The sequence below is a fragment of the Lathyrus oleraceus genome, chromosome 5 (assembly GCF_024323335.1).
Source record: "Lathyrus oleraceus cultivar Zhongwan6 chromosome 5, CAAS_Psat_ZW6_1.0, whole genome shotgun sequence".
NCBI lineage: Eukaryota > Viridiplantae > Streptophyta > Magnoliopsida > Fabales > Fabaceae > Lathyrus > Lathyrus oleraceus.
In genome coordinates this window covers 172650300-172666207 of record NC_066583.1, presented here as the reverse complement: position 1 = coordinate 172666207, position 15908 = coordinate 172650300, and the positions used below count along the sequence as shown (strand labels likewise).

The 15908-nt window shown below is 31.3% G+C and overlaps 3 protein-coding genes across 3 annotated transcripts; 2 read left to right on the top strand and 1 right to left on the bottom strand.

Annotated features, from left to right (window-relative positions):
* Positions 1-744: 744 nt before the first annotated feature.
* Positions 745-2098, top strand: LOC127079518 (protein FAR1-RELATED SEQUENCE 5). The gene is made up of 2 exons (XM_051019902.1): positions 745-2009; positions 2095-2098. The coding sequence occupies exons 1-2, from the start codon at positions 745-747 to the stop codon at positions 2096-2098; spliced, it is 1269 nt and encodes a 422-aa protein (XP_050875859.1).
* A 2233-nt stretch (positions 2099-4331) lies between these two features.
* Positions 4332-5408, top strand: LOC127081199 (NDR1/HIN1-like protein 26). Its single transcript, XM_051021484.1, has one exon. The coding sequence runs from the start codon at positions 4557-4559 to the stop codon at positions 5181-5183; it is 627 nt and encodes a 208-aa protein (XP_050877441.1). The 5' UTR covers positions 4332-4556; the 3' UTR covers positions 5184-5408.
* Positions 5409-12804: 7396 nt separating this feature from the next.
* Positions 12805-14332, bottom strand: LOC127081198 (uncharacterized). Its single transcript, XM_051021483.1, has one exon. It carries the CDS (start codon positions 14081-14083, stop codon positions 13205-13207), a length of 879 nt encoding a protein of 292 aa, XP_050877440.1. The 5' UTR covers positions 14084-14332; the 3' UTR covers positions 12805-13204.
* Positions 14333-15908: the final 1576 nt, after the last annotated feature.

Below are 15908 nucleotides of genomic sequence, written 5' to 3'. Positions count from 1 at the left end.
TGTTACTAAATCAAGAACAAATGGTATGATAATAGGTCGAGAATTTCTTTGTTCAAATGAGGGATTTCGGGCAAAAAAATATGTGAAAGAAGAAAGTAATAGTATTATCGTACACGATGAAACAAGGGTAGGATGCAAGGCAATGCTGTATTTAAAGAAAAATGGAGAAATATGGATTGTTTCAAGATTTGTAAGGGACCATAATCATGAACTATTTTCTCCTAGAAGTTCACAGTTTCTTTGAGTACATAGAAAGAAGACTAATATGCAAAAAAAACTTATTGATGTGTTGCATGATTCTGATTTAGGCCCTAGTAAAATAAGATTTGTCTTATATACTGAAAGGGGTGGTGTTGATAATGTTAGATTTAGTCCACAAGATATTATCAATTACTTAACTGAAAAGAGACCAAAAAAAATTAGAAAATGGAGATGCTTAAATGATGTTATCATACTTTAAAAGTTGTCAATTGAAGAATCCTGGGTTTTTCTATGTTTTTTAAATGGACGCTGAAGAAAGATTAGCAAATTGTTTTTGGGTTGATTCAAGGTCCAAAATGGCATATAAATACTTTGGTGATGTTGTTACTTTTGATCTGACGTATTTGGAAAATAAATATAAAATGCATTTTGTTCCATTCACAGGAGTTAATCATCATCAACAATCCATTCTTTTTTATTGTGCTCTATTATGGGATGAAACTATAGAGAGTTTTTTTTTTGCTAAGTACTTGGTTAGAAGCAATGAGTGGAATTTCTCCTAAAACTATCATCACATATCAAGATGTTGTTATTAGTAATGCAGTTGCAAAGGTATTTCCAAAGGTTAATCATCATTATTCCATGTGGCATATTGAGAAAAAAGTTCCTGAGTACTTGAATCGTGTCTATCACGAACATGGTGAATTTAAAGATCAATTTTACAAGTGCATCCACCAATCTACCACTGTTGAAGAATTTGATTCTGATTGGGAAGCGATGATTGATAAATATGGATTACAAGATAATCAGTGGCTAAACAAGATATTCTCCATTCGAGAAAAATGGATTCCTGCTTATGTACGTCACAATTTTTGTGCAGGAATGTCTACCACTCAAAGGAGTAAAAATATGAATAAATATTTTAAGGATTTTTTGAATTCAAGTACTTCATTAAGCCAATTTGTGACACAATATAAAAAAGCTCTTGATGCACGTTACAACAAGGAAAGAGAGAAGACTTTCAAAACAAGAAATTCAAAGCCACTTTTACGAACTTTATATCCCATGGAAGAAGAAGCTTCAAAAGTTTATACAAGAAAAATGTTTAGAATATTTCAAGATGAGTTGGTTGGTTCTCAATTATTTATCACAGAAAAGGTTAAGTTTTCTATTGAAGTCTCAACGTATAAAGTTCGTGAAATTTACAAAGAGAAGCCTATCTACTATGTGAATTTTCATGTCACTTCAAAAGAAGCAAATTGTAGTTGTCACATGTTTGAATTTTCAGGTATTCTTTGTAGACATGTATTATGTGTATTCATAAAGAAAAAGGTTTATTGTCTCCCTTCACAGTATGTTTTACATAGGTGGTCTATTAATGCTAAAAAAGAAAAGGTAAAAGAAGTGACAATTGTAGGATTTCAAGAAGGAAGCAACAACGCTTCTGACACTTCATTGTTTAATAGTATTATGGTTCACTCCATCGAACTATCAGAAAAAGGTTCACAACCCGAAAAACATCACGATATTGCACTTCAAAGTTTGCAAAATGGGATTGCAAAACTTGATTTATTGGATATTGAAGAGTCAAATAAGAAGTTTGTTGATTCAACATCTGAAGATATGCCAAAATTATATGATGTTAATATAGCTTTGCATGACCCTCCACTTATAGCAACTAAAGGACGTTTGCGGGCTTTGCGAATGAAAAGCGGTTTGGAGATGGTCAGAAAAGGTTCTTCTACTTGTAATTATTGCATGAAAAATGGTCATACTAAGCCTAAATGTTCAAATTTAAATCAAACAAGGTATCTTAAAATTACATGTACATGTCTTCTCATTTTTTTTTATCATGTTAATTTGATTCACTAAAAACATACTTATGATTTTTAGGTGATAAATTCAATTTTCAAACTCTATTTTGAAACTTCTATATTGTTGGTTGATTAAGAGGTAATAGTTTTTTCTAATGTTACTACTTTTGCTTATATTTATACTAGTGTTAATTTTAATAATTAATTGTCTTCATATTATAATTGAAGGTCTTTATTCAAGGCATGCCTTATCAAGTCTTTTAGAACAGGAAAATTCAACAAGTTGCTTCTATGCTCTTTGGAGACTTCATCCGAGCCTTATTTAAGTTGTTGGTATTTTGCACTTACTCTTTTACTCTATTGTGATTTTTGTGTTTAGATTAAATGGTCTTTTGTTTATTTTTTTTATGTTGGAGTCTATAAGGGATTAGGGAAGCATTTCTCATTCTTTATAAAGTTATGTGCTTATCCCTTTATTTTTAACTTTTGATTTTTTTTTTCAAATTTTGTCTGATATTGAATGCTTTTATGTAGAGAGATTGTTAATTTTTATTTTATTTTATTTTTCATGCTCAATCTATAGAGATAATTTATTATATCTTTCTTCATCAATGTTTGCAATAATATAAAAACACAAATTGCTTAGAATAAATATGTATTAAATATGTCGGGAAAATCAATCAAACAAGAAATTGGAACAAAAAAATTTATTATGTCAATAAAATGATTTGCTTAGTTAACAAAGAAAGAGAAAGAGAGAGTGAGAGAAACGTGCAATAAGAAAGAGAAAGAGAGAAACGTGGAGAAGTTGTTATTATTATGATTTAATTATTATTATTATATTTATTTTTAATTACATGCTTATATGTCAAAATGAATAATTTTAATTGGATGATAATGTACACTATCAGTGTATTCCAATTAATCTGGTATATATTTTATTTTAATCATTAATTGTCTTTATTTGAAATATAATTTTTTTATTTTTAAATGTGATTTTTTTTTATTTCTCCGTCTCACGGATCTCCTTTTTTATAATTATTTAATACAATTAAGTTTTATATGATTATTGTTTATTTTACAATTAAGAAACACATTATAAATTGACATGCATATTTAAAAACATTTTATATTGTATCAAATTGACTATCACTCAATAATGGTGGATGTCATTAACTTTTCATTTCACGGATCATATAATGGGCCCGTTTGTTTTGGCTTTTTTTAAAAATGATTTTTATAGTGTTATATATTTTAGTGTAAAAAAAATTTACAAAGAAACTTTTAATAAAAGCTTCAAATGAAAATTTGGTTTGAATAGTTATTCTTAAAATGTTATTTTAGGTATTTCATCATTTTATCGAAACTTTTTTTGGATATCAAATTTTCAAAAAATCACTTAATTTTGAAGCTATTTCAAATAGCTTTTCATAAAAATCATTTTTAAGATACAACTTTTTAAAAAGATTATGATTTTGATTATGTTTTGATCTTCAATAATGTATATTTATGTTATAGAATGAATAACTCAATCTTTTAATTTATAAAAACAAATTTAGAAAAACTTGTAATATTTTAAAAAACATTTTTGTATAATCCATTTTCAAAAATACAAAGAAAAAATTCATTTTTTTAAAGCTAAAACAAACTGGCTCAATATCTATTTTATTTTAACCAACAATTACTTTTAATTGAAAGATAAATCTTTTATTTTCATATGTGAAAAAAATTTCATTTCAAATATATATATATATATATATATATATATATATATATATATATATATATATATATATATATATATATATATATATATATATATATATATTAATTATTATATTAAATAAATTTTCCCGTGCGTCAATGGTATCATGCTAATATATACTCCCTCCGTTTTTTATTATAAGTCGTTTTTTTACTTTTCACACGAATTAAGAAATGTAATAATTGTGTATAAAAAAGAGAAATTATGAAGGATTTTACAAAATTGTCCTTCATTGATGATATTGAAAAGATAAATTGATATAATTGAAAGAAGAGAATAATAAATATTTAAGAGTATAGTAGGAAAAATAACATTAATGACTCATTGATATTATAAAATGACTTATATTTATGGCACAAAATATTTTCTCAAAGCGACATATAATAAAAAACGGAGGTAATATATATTTACCCGTGCGTCTTAAATGCTTATTTAGTTGCATTTTTCATAATTCATATAGACTTTCTTATAGTTTCCTTAACCTAGTAAATCTTAAAAAGAAAAATTGAATGATATTAATGAGACGTGAATGTGACATGCTTGGATATTCCTACACATGAAGCAATAATCCAGTTTACCACTTTAATTTCTTTGAATTATTAGTAGCACACTAATCTCCACAATAAGGAGCTTAGAGCTTCTAATTAAAAGCATGACATAGTACACAATAATTGCTGCTTTTTGCTCTCTTTATAACCCACCCCACCCTCTCTTCCTTAACGTTGTAAACATCCTTCCATTCAACCTTCAACCTTCATCTCTCTCACACACAAACAATGTCTGTAATCACAATACAATCTCCAAAACATTGTGCAACTAAACAAGTATTCAAAATAGAGCGAAACTACAAGAAAATCTTCTTTGCTTTCTCAACATTTTTCACCACAATCCTCTTACTCATACTTCTCATCTACTTCATCCTCAAACCTTCAAAACCTCAATTCTCTCTTCAAGAACTCGACATCTATCAACTCAACCTCACAGGACCAATCCTCAACTCAGCAATCCAACTCACTCTCCTCTCAAAAAATCCAAACCAAAAAGTTAGCATTTACTACGACGAGTTTCAAGTTTACGCAACTTACAAGAATCAGCAAATAACTAGTGATTCATTTGTGCCACCCTTTTACCAAGGACAACAAGAGAGTAATCTTCTGTCATCTTCTTTGATAGGAAATGGTTTACCTGTTGCTCCTTCCATTGGTTATCAAATGGGCCATGATCAAGTTTCTGGAAGATTGGTTTTGATTCTTAAAGTTAATGGAAAACTTCGTTGGAAAATTGGAACTTGGGTTTCTGGTCGTTACAGGTTTAACGTTAACTGTGTTTCTGTTGTGGCTTTTGGAATTGGAACCTCTATGAATGTCCCTCCTATGACTTCTCAGTGTTCTACCATTATATAAATATATTGTTAATTAGAGAGTTATGTAAGTTCTTCAAGTTTTTTCTTTTTCTTTTTTTGATATTATTTTGCAGCTACTATGTGATTTGTAAATGAAATATATGAATGATATAAGTAAAGTATGATGTTCAAGACAGGATTTGATGTGTAAATTGGTTTGACTATGTTTATGATAAACGGGGTGAGATGAAAAGAAGCTATGATGAATGGATTTCATGGTTTCATACCTTTTATGAGTGGGTGAATGAGTAGATTTTGGGTCACTTTTGTTTTTTTGTTTGTTTTATAAGATACAAAAGAAAGAAATCAAGACTATATGGTTGAAGAATATGTTTTTGCTTTGTATGGAGAATCCGCAGATTTTACATGTCAATTTCTCATCTTTTAAGTTTTTCTTTTGATATGTAGCAAAAAAAAAAATCATACCTACTAAAAATTCACGCATACAATCGTGAGAGTGAGGGTTCGAACTAATTGTATTGACGTCAAACTTATCGGTATCGATTTTTATTTTTGGATGTTTAAGTGAATAATTTAAGATTCAATGTGAATGTTAAGACTCTAATATAAAATAAAAATGGTACAACTAGTATAAAGTGAGGTTACTTTTTAAGGATTAAAAAGAAAGAGCAGAAATCACTACTGCATGTCCCTACATTAGGTACTGATGATATATAGCATTAACATGGCCATTGCACACACAATCACAACCAAGTTTCAGTGGGATCTTTATTATACTAATCATACAAATGCTAGCCTCCAAATTGAGGAAGCCTTCAAAATTCCATTGTGCAGAAACATACTTAATTGTGGCAGATATTTGTCCTACATAGGATTTTTGTTCCACAAAGTAACCCTTTCGAAAACCTACCACGACAGAAAGTCTTTATAAAAAGTAACTTTAACTCGTCTAGTCGCTCAATGGAAATTAGAAAGTCTCCATGTAAGTATTATTTAGGCCATGAATATGACACATTCACACAAGCTACTCCTTTAGAGGATTTTTATTTTTAGTTAATCGTTTTCTTTGCACAATATTATCATTTGTGATTTGTTCCACTCATGAACCAGAAATGCTTTGTGATACAGTGAGATGAGATCTTGGATCGGTAGAGCAGATTTTTGATATGGTCGAGAGGGGTTGAGCTGCAAAGCTTAACACTTCAACATCCAAATTAGTAAGAGAATAAGATGTAATGTAAAAGTGAGAATGAATTTGAATCATACATTTTTCATCCTATACCTTATGGATAAAGATTTTGTTTGAGGTGTTTATGCTTCACTACTTAAAATGCAGGAGACCTTAGATAATATCTAACGGTGGTTAGGGATTCATGCTTTGAATTAGATGTAGGACTTTCTCCTATTGTGTCTTTGGCCGGACCAAAAGAGTTGTTCAAGAGCTCTCGCTGTGTTGCAGCGGGAAATCTTTTAAAAAATTGGATCAAACTCTTCGTACGGGTCGCTGCTCGGAGAAGTGAAAAAGATTTAGTAGTTGTCATGAGTAACCTAGAGAACATGTGCATTAAATGATAGTCTCATCATTGAGACGTTTCGCATGATCTTCCTAACACGTGGCTCTAGGCTTTTAGACTAGAGTGTGGCGCTTCATCCTAGGATGCTCAAGTGCATTCAATTGATGTTGTATTTTTTAGGTGAACTTCAGTCGTTGTTTTTCATCTCCCTGTTTTTTTTTCATTTTGGGATGATTAGTTTATCTTGCTTCCCTATATAAATGCCGTTTAGTGTTTCAAATGATTTTGTCACTCAATGCACAAGCCGTAAGTTTCTTCTCTTCTACAGACTCAAATTTTTTCTCTATGAGCTCCGATGAACCTTTTTATCAGTCTATTTCCTTCTCCCGATCCTACATTTACTAGTTCATCATCTGATAGGGTATGGGTCGGAATTTACGATTTGCACCACCTATCACATGTGGCTACAAGGTGGCTCGGGAATAACGGTCTAGATAGTCACTCAAGGAGGAATAAATGCATTCTCCATGATGAAAGGAATAGTCCAAAAGGATACAGGTCAAGTCAATTACATCGATAATAGGCGAGCGCCCAACATTGGACCATAAATCGCCCAAGATGCATGACAAGCGCCATACTAAATACAATCCTAACCATTCAAACCAAACCATGTTTACTTCCTAATTCAACTTATGGGGTATGTGGCGTACCAAAATGCATGACAAGCGCCATACTAAATACAATCCTAACCATTCAAACCAAACCATGTTTACTTCCTAATTCAACTTATGGGGTATGTGGCATACGCATAATCAATCAAGTGAAGGGAAAATTCATCTCCTCTATGATAGCAGGAAAAATTGAATATTTTTCGTCCCACGTTTTTGACAGAAAGGGGAAGAAACTGCTCCTTTAGAGTCTTTTATATATATATATATATATATATATATATATATATATATATATATATATATATATATATATATATATATATATATATATATATATATATATATATATATATATATATATATATATATATATATATATATTCCAAAGGAGAATGGGGTATGAAAGTTCCCTTAGAAACGCATATAAGAGCTCTCTACCATCCTTATGTGGATAATCTCTCAACACACCACAAATCCTAAATTTTAGATATTTTTACGCAACTAGAGATTGTCCAACATTATACAATTTTCACAAGTACAATATACTTTACATTAGAAGTGATTAAAAAGTAGAGTATAATACATTAAAGAATATTTTTAATTGTGCATTTTCATCACTTAATTAGTAATTGTAATTAATTAATTGATAATTAAAATAAAAAAGTAAAGAATTTTTTTTACAAAAAATGAAAGGATAATTGTGTATATAATTGGAGGGATGAAAAATTCCGGGCAAAAGAGAATGAATGCACACGGGTGTTTTTTATTAATGGAAGTAATTTCACGAAACTTGAGAGTAAATGGATGTTAACAAAAAAAGACAATCTAACTTATGTTTAAATGAGAGTAAAAAGTTATACAAAATTTAACCATAAATAAAAGTGTATGTTGATGTTACGACAATGGGTGACCAAATAATTGATTATTAATTTCTTGGCAAAGTAGAAGCAATTTCTTATTTTGTTTGAAAATAAAGAGCAATTTGAAAGTGCTGCTAAGCAAATTAGTTTAATATTTCACGTTTGAAAATTAAAAAAGCGACATTTTGTTGAAGTACATGAAAAGTCGCTTCCCACGAAAACATCCATGTTAGGCAATGCATTAGTTATTGAAGTTTGAAGTTGATTATCTTCAATGCCGTGTAGCTTTTTGAAGGTATCAAAACAAAATTGTCAAAAAGTTGTGTGCATAGCTTCTACCATCTCCAACTCCAAACTCTTACTCCTCAATCTCATTATTACTCTATTGTATACGCAAATAAGTTGAGTGCCCATTATCATAACTTAGTGGTTAAGCATATAGGCCCCTAAAATCTCTTTCATCAAAATTGTGCTAGTTTTTATTTAACAAGTGAAATTGTATAAAATATTTTGAAGTTTAAAATGAAATAGCTATGTTGATTAACATTTGATATATAATTGTTTCTTTAATAGGAAAGAGAGGATAACATAATTTATATACTTTTCGATGACATTGATAAAACAAACTATTTTAAAATGTATAACTTTTCAATTTTCAATGTTGTTCAACTATAGTTTATGATTTTTAATAAAAAAAATAATTTTTAAATTATATAGATTAAAATTATGTTTCTTAAGAATCTTAAACAAACATACCTTAGGCACCCCTTAAAATTGAGATTTGAATGTTAGTTTGTCATGGAGACTAGACCCTCTCGATAGACCAATTCATTTTGGTCTATTCAAATACATTTTATTATTTTGATATTTATTAAAGTATTTTAAAAATAATATTTATTTAAATAATATTATATAATTGAATATTTATTTTTAACTTTAACAAAACAATCATAAAATCATAATAATATATTTTTTTAAATCTTGGTATCAAGTCTTGCGATCGACTAATTCAAAAGAATCAATCTCAACGTTCACTAGTGGAGGACCGTTTAAAACCGGAACAAAGCTCCGTATGAACTAGTCCAACACAAGCATTGATTGCACCTATCATGACTCAAACTTGAGACCATAAGAGAGCACACTCACTCTTAGGACTCAAGTCTTCACCACTAAACTAATCCTTATGGTTTAATCATAGGAACATCTTAATCACCTCTCATGCACCTCGATGTAACGTTAATGTCATTTGGCATAGACGAGATATCAGGCCTACATTTGACATGAATAGGGATGTACACAAGTTGGGTTAGACCAATTGGTTGATTCGTCGTTAAATCTATAATTTTGTTGTCAAAACCGACCTATTTATTTATGGGTTGGATTTGCAAGTTGAGTTTCAAATAAAAAAAATTATGATTCTTTTTGTCTGTTTAGAAAAATATAACACAATCGTACTTATTTACATCACTCAAATTCGATGAAAAACATCATATAATATCTAATAAAATTTATCAACACAATATAACATTTGATAATAATATAAAACTTAACAAGACACGTTGATTTCATAAAATACATAAGTGAAAAATAATACAAAAGCAAATAAGAAACACATTTAATCTTTAAATTTGCATACATTCATTGGTCTAGTAGTATTATTGGTGGATAAAAAATTTAGAAAAGTTATAGTTATTAGTGAAATATTAATTTTTTTATTTAAAATAATAATAAAAAATTACTAAAGTTACATCAATGAGTTGGATCAACAGGTCCGTGAACTGCAAAACTCAAACCCGATATCCGAACAAAAATTACACGGATTGTTATGGGTTGGATCGAGTAATTTATAAATTGGTTCAGTTTTGGTCAATAAATTCGTAGGTCAACCCGCATCCATGAACACTCCTAGACATAGGACATAACGCGTGTTTGTGATAATTTTAAGATCTTAATTTATTTTCCAAGAAACACACTTAAAATATTTAATAATTATAAGCTTTTAATTTAATAAAGGAATAAAGAATCCTCATTCTAAAGGTATAGTGCTTTTCAACCATCTCAATCTCTTGCCTACAGTTGTATAGCTCTTTCAAATCTCAGTTGTTATATTAGTCATCGATTGATACATAATGCTATCAATTAGGTTAATTCAATGGTTTGCATTTGATAGGAGAGAGGGCTAGAGGGCTGCAGAGAATAATTACTGTTGTAAAAAACATACAAAGTGACTAATAGTAAAAACACATTGCAGAAAGTGGAAAGGAACAAATTCAGTGCAACCAGCAGCCCTATAGCTCTTTTCAATCATATGATAGTTATTGGATTAATCTGAGATTGAGAAATTAATCATTAAGTTTCGGTTTTCGCAAGGTGCAGAATGCGAGTAAGAACATGCCGAAATTTCTCAACAGAACTTGTTTTCTCAAAACAAAATGTTGTCCTTAATCTTGGGTGAGTCACTGACTATCACAAATACAGTAGTTTTGCAAGTTGGGATATGAATGAAATTTAAGAATAAAACAAGTTCCATGAACCAATAAAAAGGAATAAGATAAGTGTCACCTTAATTTTGATGCTGAAAAATGAACAGTATCTTTTTATCATTTCACATGAAATTCTAGAGGTCCTGCATTTAACTTTAGAGTTGTACTCTCTCTTTGAAGCAAAGTTTATAGACTACCAGGTTTTGAAGAATATACCCCTTTCAAAGTTCTTTCTTTGTATCCTCTTCGCTTAAAGAAACTACGGTTCCTTAGCCAGTAGAAGAGGTTAATAGTTTGATTCAAGAAAGGGACTTTATCTTGCATGATTTTCAATGAAATCAGGCAAGCATACAAATATGAGAAGGATGTCACCTATGCGATTAGGGATTGGGTCTACCTGAAATTGCAGCTTAATAGGTTGAAATAACTGGCCTAGAAAATCAATAAAACTCAGTCCTAAATTCTAAGGACCACACCAAATCACTAAGGTCATAGGACATTTAGCTAACCAATTTGATCTTCCTTCAGAGTAGTAATGATCCATCTGGTGTTTCATGTTTTTTATTGAAGAAAGACGTCACTACAGTGATCCACCCTCAACCTTTGCCAAACTTGTTGGCTGAAGCCTTGAAACTCCAAGTGGAGCCCCAAGAAGCCAAGGCACTTCACAGCAATTCGGATGGAAGTATCGAAATTTTTATTCAATGATAAAATCTACCTGAACCTGAAGCTACATTGAAATCTTTTAATGCTATTCACTAGAAGTTTCCCAGATTTCACCTCGAGGACAAGGTGAAATTTTCGGAGGGGAGTATTGTGCGCGGACCTCAATTACAAAAATGTGTGTTAGGCGCAGACCCAATTAACAGGACCCAATTAATGTGTGATTGGCTGGGATAGCTAAAGCTCTTATATTCCTATAGTTTGTTTGTGTTAGTTTCAAGTAGTTATTTCCTTGTAACCAACAATAGGATAGAAGACTGACTATTTTATTGTGAATACTGAGGATTAAACCTCTTACAACGACTGTTATTAAGGAAACAATGGATGGAGGTAGTATCTCCTAGCAACAGTGAACAATTAAAGAAACATAAATGATATTCTCACTGAGAACAAAACTTGTAATAATTGATAATCTTGATGGTTCATGGATGGACCACTTATATTAGCAGTTCATCCTAGAATCCACCTCTTCGTTTTTATGCTTAATATTTTCATTCTATTCCATTATTAGTGGTCCCACTTATCGCTCTCTATTTTCATTTTCGTGTCGAAATCTACCACAACAATTCATCCTGATTCCTTATATTCTATAAACTTATTCTGATTCTAATTGGGGAAAAAAGCATTTCCAACCCAGGCTATCTTCTTTTAATCAAAGTTCTAGTTAATAATGATTAGAGAATTTAGAGTCATTGGTTGTTAAAGGAATAGAAGAAAATAGATGTATCACAAATTGCAACACAGTCTCAAAGCACATGTAACAGGTTAAAACCATATCATTCAGTCCATTTTCATCCAATAGAAGTTATATTACCATTTGAAACTACTTTGACCCCCTCTACATTATTTTCTTAACTTTTCAATGAAATAAACACAAACTTTGTAGTTTGTATAAAAACTTTCTTCCAAATTTAAAAGCAGATGGACAGGCACACTTGTGCACGTCTTTCGATATTACAATATACATTTGATGCGTCTTTACATAGAAACGAGAAAGTTTTGCCGCACACAACACTTATAACAGTTTTGAATAATTAATGCTGACTTATCATTATATTTGGTTACAATTTGCTATACTAACTACCTTGCGGAACACAGTAGCACTTATAGCAGTTTTGGATGATAGTTCAATATAAACAGACCCTCGGTAGGAGAATTAAAATACTCCCTCATTTCATTTGTGTTCAAAACTTTGTAATGTACATCTCAACAAATGGAACTTTAACCATTTAAGTAAAAATCAAAACTTCCATACTACTACCATGTGAAAGCTGTCGATACACTACAAAATTCAGAGATTCTAATATTGGTATAGAAAGTCATCCAGTATGATCACACTTACATCTCACATTCATATGTCAGAATGGAAAACAAGAAAGTAAATAAAATCATGTATGCAACCAAAGCAAGTGGCTATAATGTAAATTATTATTTCAAAGAAAATAACAAATTCTATTCCAGTACAAAAACTATTGGTACCACTATTCATATGTATACAAACATAAACAAGCACCCTCCTGGTCCCCAAAATAAATGTCAGTTAAATCTATAAAAAAAACTATATAGTACAAACATTTCAGATTGAAGGCTAGTCTAGTGTTCTGCCCGTGTTCGACACCAATGCATTATAGATTGCAGACATTTCTAGCGTTCAACCTATGCTGGACATCGATATGACACCGACGACTGACGACACCATTGTGTATGGTTATGTATAATCACTTATTTTTTCTCAAATTATTATCCATGTGTTCGCTAAGTGCAGTGTCTGGTGTATGTGTCGTTGATTGATTCATATAAAAATACCAGATCAAGGTTGAATAGAATCAGCACTAACCCATTTCCAATAATGTTTCTTAACAGAAACAGCTTCGTGTGCAACTTTCTTGTCGTCGGAATCAGCATACTCATCCACCTCATACGTGCAAAAATCACCCTCCGGCAAACCCTCCACGGTAGCATTCAAACTGTGCAAAACATAGCAACCAGGCAAACCAGGATACGACCCTGAATTCCGCTCCTCCACCCTCATCACATACGAATTCGGATCAATGGTCACTATATCACAAACCTCTGTTTCTTCCCCGATCACAGAACCAAGCTCTTCCTTAATCCCCCTAACAGCCGCCATTTCCGGTTCCTCGTTGGGCTTCATCTTCTCCGACAACGGCCTACCCCGTTCCCTCACTCTACCGTCGGACAATTCCTGATGCGATTCCACAAGGACTTTCCCGTCTTTTCCAATAACCCTAACCGTAACAACCTGAACGGTTCGAATCGGAGGATTCGAATCTTCGAGTAACGTTTCTCCTTGGGAAAGTTCAAGCCAGAGATTATGAACGTTCTTGGTACCAGGCTTAACGCCCCACGTGGCAAACGAATCGGAGGGTAAACGAGGTTTGAGCCATTCGGAGAGAGATTGCGGAGATGCGAAATTATGGCGACGGTTATTCTTGTTGTGGCTGGACGATGATAACGATGAGGTGGCAGTTTGGGACATAGCGGGAATTTTGAGGAAACGGCGAGGGTTAAGAGGGAAAGAGAGAAAGGGACAGTTGGTGGTGGTGGTGGTGGTGGTGTTATGGGATCTTGAGGAGGTGAAAAGGAAGCAAACGGAGAGTGCAGTTAGTAAAAGATCTGGTAAAGAAGGGAGATTAGATATTGTTAGTGGTTGCAGAGGTGGGGACATTTCAAACGAGGTAGTTGTTGTATTCTGGGTTGAGGTTGTTGTGGATTTTGTTATGGGGTGTTAAATTCATGATGATGATGAATGGGATTGGGGATATAGAGGGTGAGAGGGGTTTAATGGAAAAGGTCAAAAGGAATATAAGTGGTGATGATTTGGATTTGTTGATAGTGTTTGAGATATGAGGAATTGAATTGAGGATGGAATGATATATTCCTGTTCGGTTTTGGTTTGTTTTGTTCCAGCTTCACTGTGGTTTTTTTTTTTGGTGAATTCTCTTTCTTAACTACGTGGCTTCTCTTTACTCCATTCACTATGCTTCGGCTATGTGGTTATCAATGGACGGATGGATGGAATCACACAATTTCATTCTACTTATATTTTTTACTTTTTTAGTTGAGTCTTACATTTAAATTTTTGTTTTATTATAAAAATAAATTCTTAACGTATTAACGGCACTCATCTTCTTTAACGTCATTTGAATTTTTTACAATATTTTTTATATTGTTTTACACTTTATGATTACAAAACAAAAATATATCAATATTTTTTAATATTTATATAATTTATCAAAGTCTCTAAAATCCTCATTGAGATTTCATCTATCAATATTTTTTTAGTTGAGTCTTACATTTCAATTTTTGTTTTATATTAAAATTAATTCTTTAAGATAATTTTTTTATAAATAATATTTTAAGATATTAACAATATTCATATTCATTAAACTTATTTGGGGTTTTAAAATAAATTCCATATTTTTATATTATTTTATATTTTTCAATTATGTAAACAACAGTGTCTTCTAAGACAAGGGTTCTCACAAATCTATCATTAAGAATAATTGGATCAATAAATTTGACTGAATCTTACGATAAATTCTTTATATTAAAAAAATATTAAAAATAAAATCTCTCTCGCTTACCTCATTTTCCAACAATCGAAATGATGGAGGAAGTTGTTGCAAGTCACAATCTTAAAAAACATATCATATTTGATAGTAGTGAATTTTAGTCGTTTGATATTATTACTTGAGATCGAACTCTTAACCCCCATGATGTCTTTATTTGCATTGAAATTGGTTCCCTCTTCAAATTTGTATAAATTGTGTTTGTTCAAGTTTGTAAAAATCGTAACTTTTCAATTGATGTTGTTATGTCACACCACGGTAAGACTATCACGCCATACCATTTGTTCAATCATGGCATAATCGTCATCTCCATCATTTTTGATTCACACCTATTTCATCGGAAAAAACACTCCCTCTGACACTTACAAAAAACTGAAAATAAAATGTATCTCACGTAACTTCCTTCGCAGAATTCAATTGTCGCAATATCCATGGAGACCATGGTATGAGATTTGTTCCGACTCTTTGTGGATTCAAAAACATCGAACCTTTGGTGAGCGATTCGGACTTTGCTTGATTATGTTCATAGGTGATGACTTCTCGGTAAGTGTACCGATAGTGTTGCAGTAATAAAAGATCGAATCCACGGGGACTGTGTTCGAACAATTCAAGAGTTGTATAATGTAAAGGAAAACAGTAAATAGGGAGGTTCAGGTTTTAGAACGAAAAACAAACTACGAGTTTAAAATAGAAATATTAAGACGATTAGGTTGTGTATCGAATCCCCTTATCCTCTCTTGTTAATGTATGATGTCTTGTATGAATGATCTTATCCTTATAATCTCACGACGAATTAACAAAATCGTTATAACTGATCCCTCACAAAATAACTCATTAATCATTACTCGGAGCTTTCTATTCCTAGTCTACCAATGTAAGTAGGATTAAGTGATGTACATAACGTTAATTCCATATGTCACT

Coding starts and splice junctions, on each gene's coding strand:
- LOC127079518 (XM_051019902.1), top strand. CDS start 745: ATGAGTGGAATTTCTCCTAAAACTATCATCACATATCAAGATGTTGTT.
- LOC127081199 (XM_051021484.1), top strand. CDS start 4,557: ATGTCTGTAATCACAATACAATCTCCAAAACATTGTGCAACTAAACAA.
- LOC127081198 (XM_051021483.1), bottom strand. CDS start 14,083: ATGTCCCCACCTCTGCAACCACTAACAATATCTAATCTCCCTTCTTTA.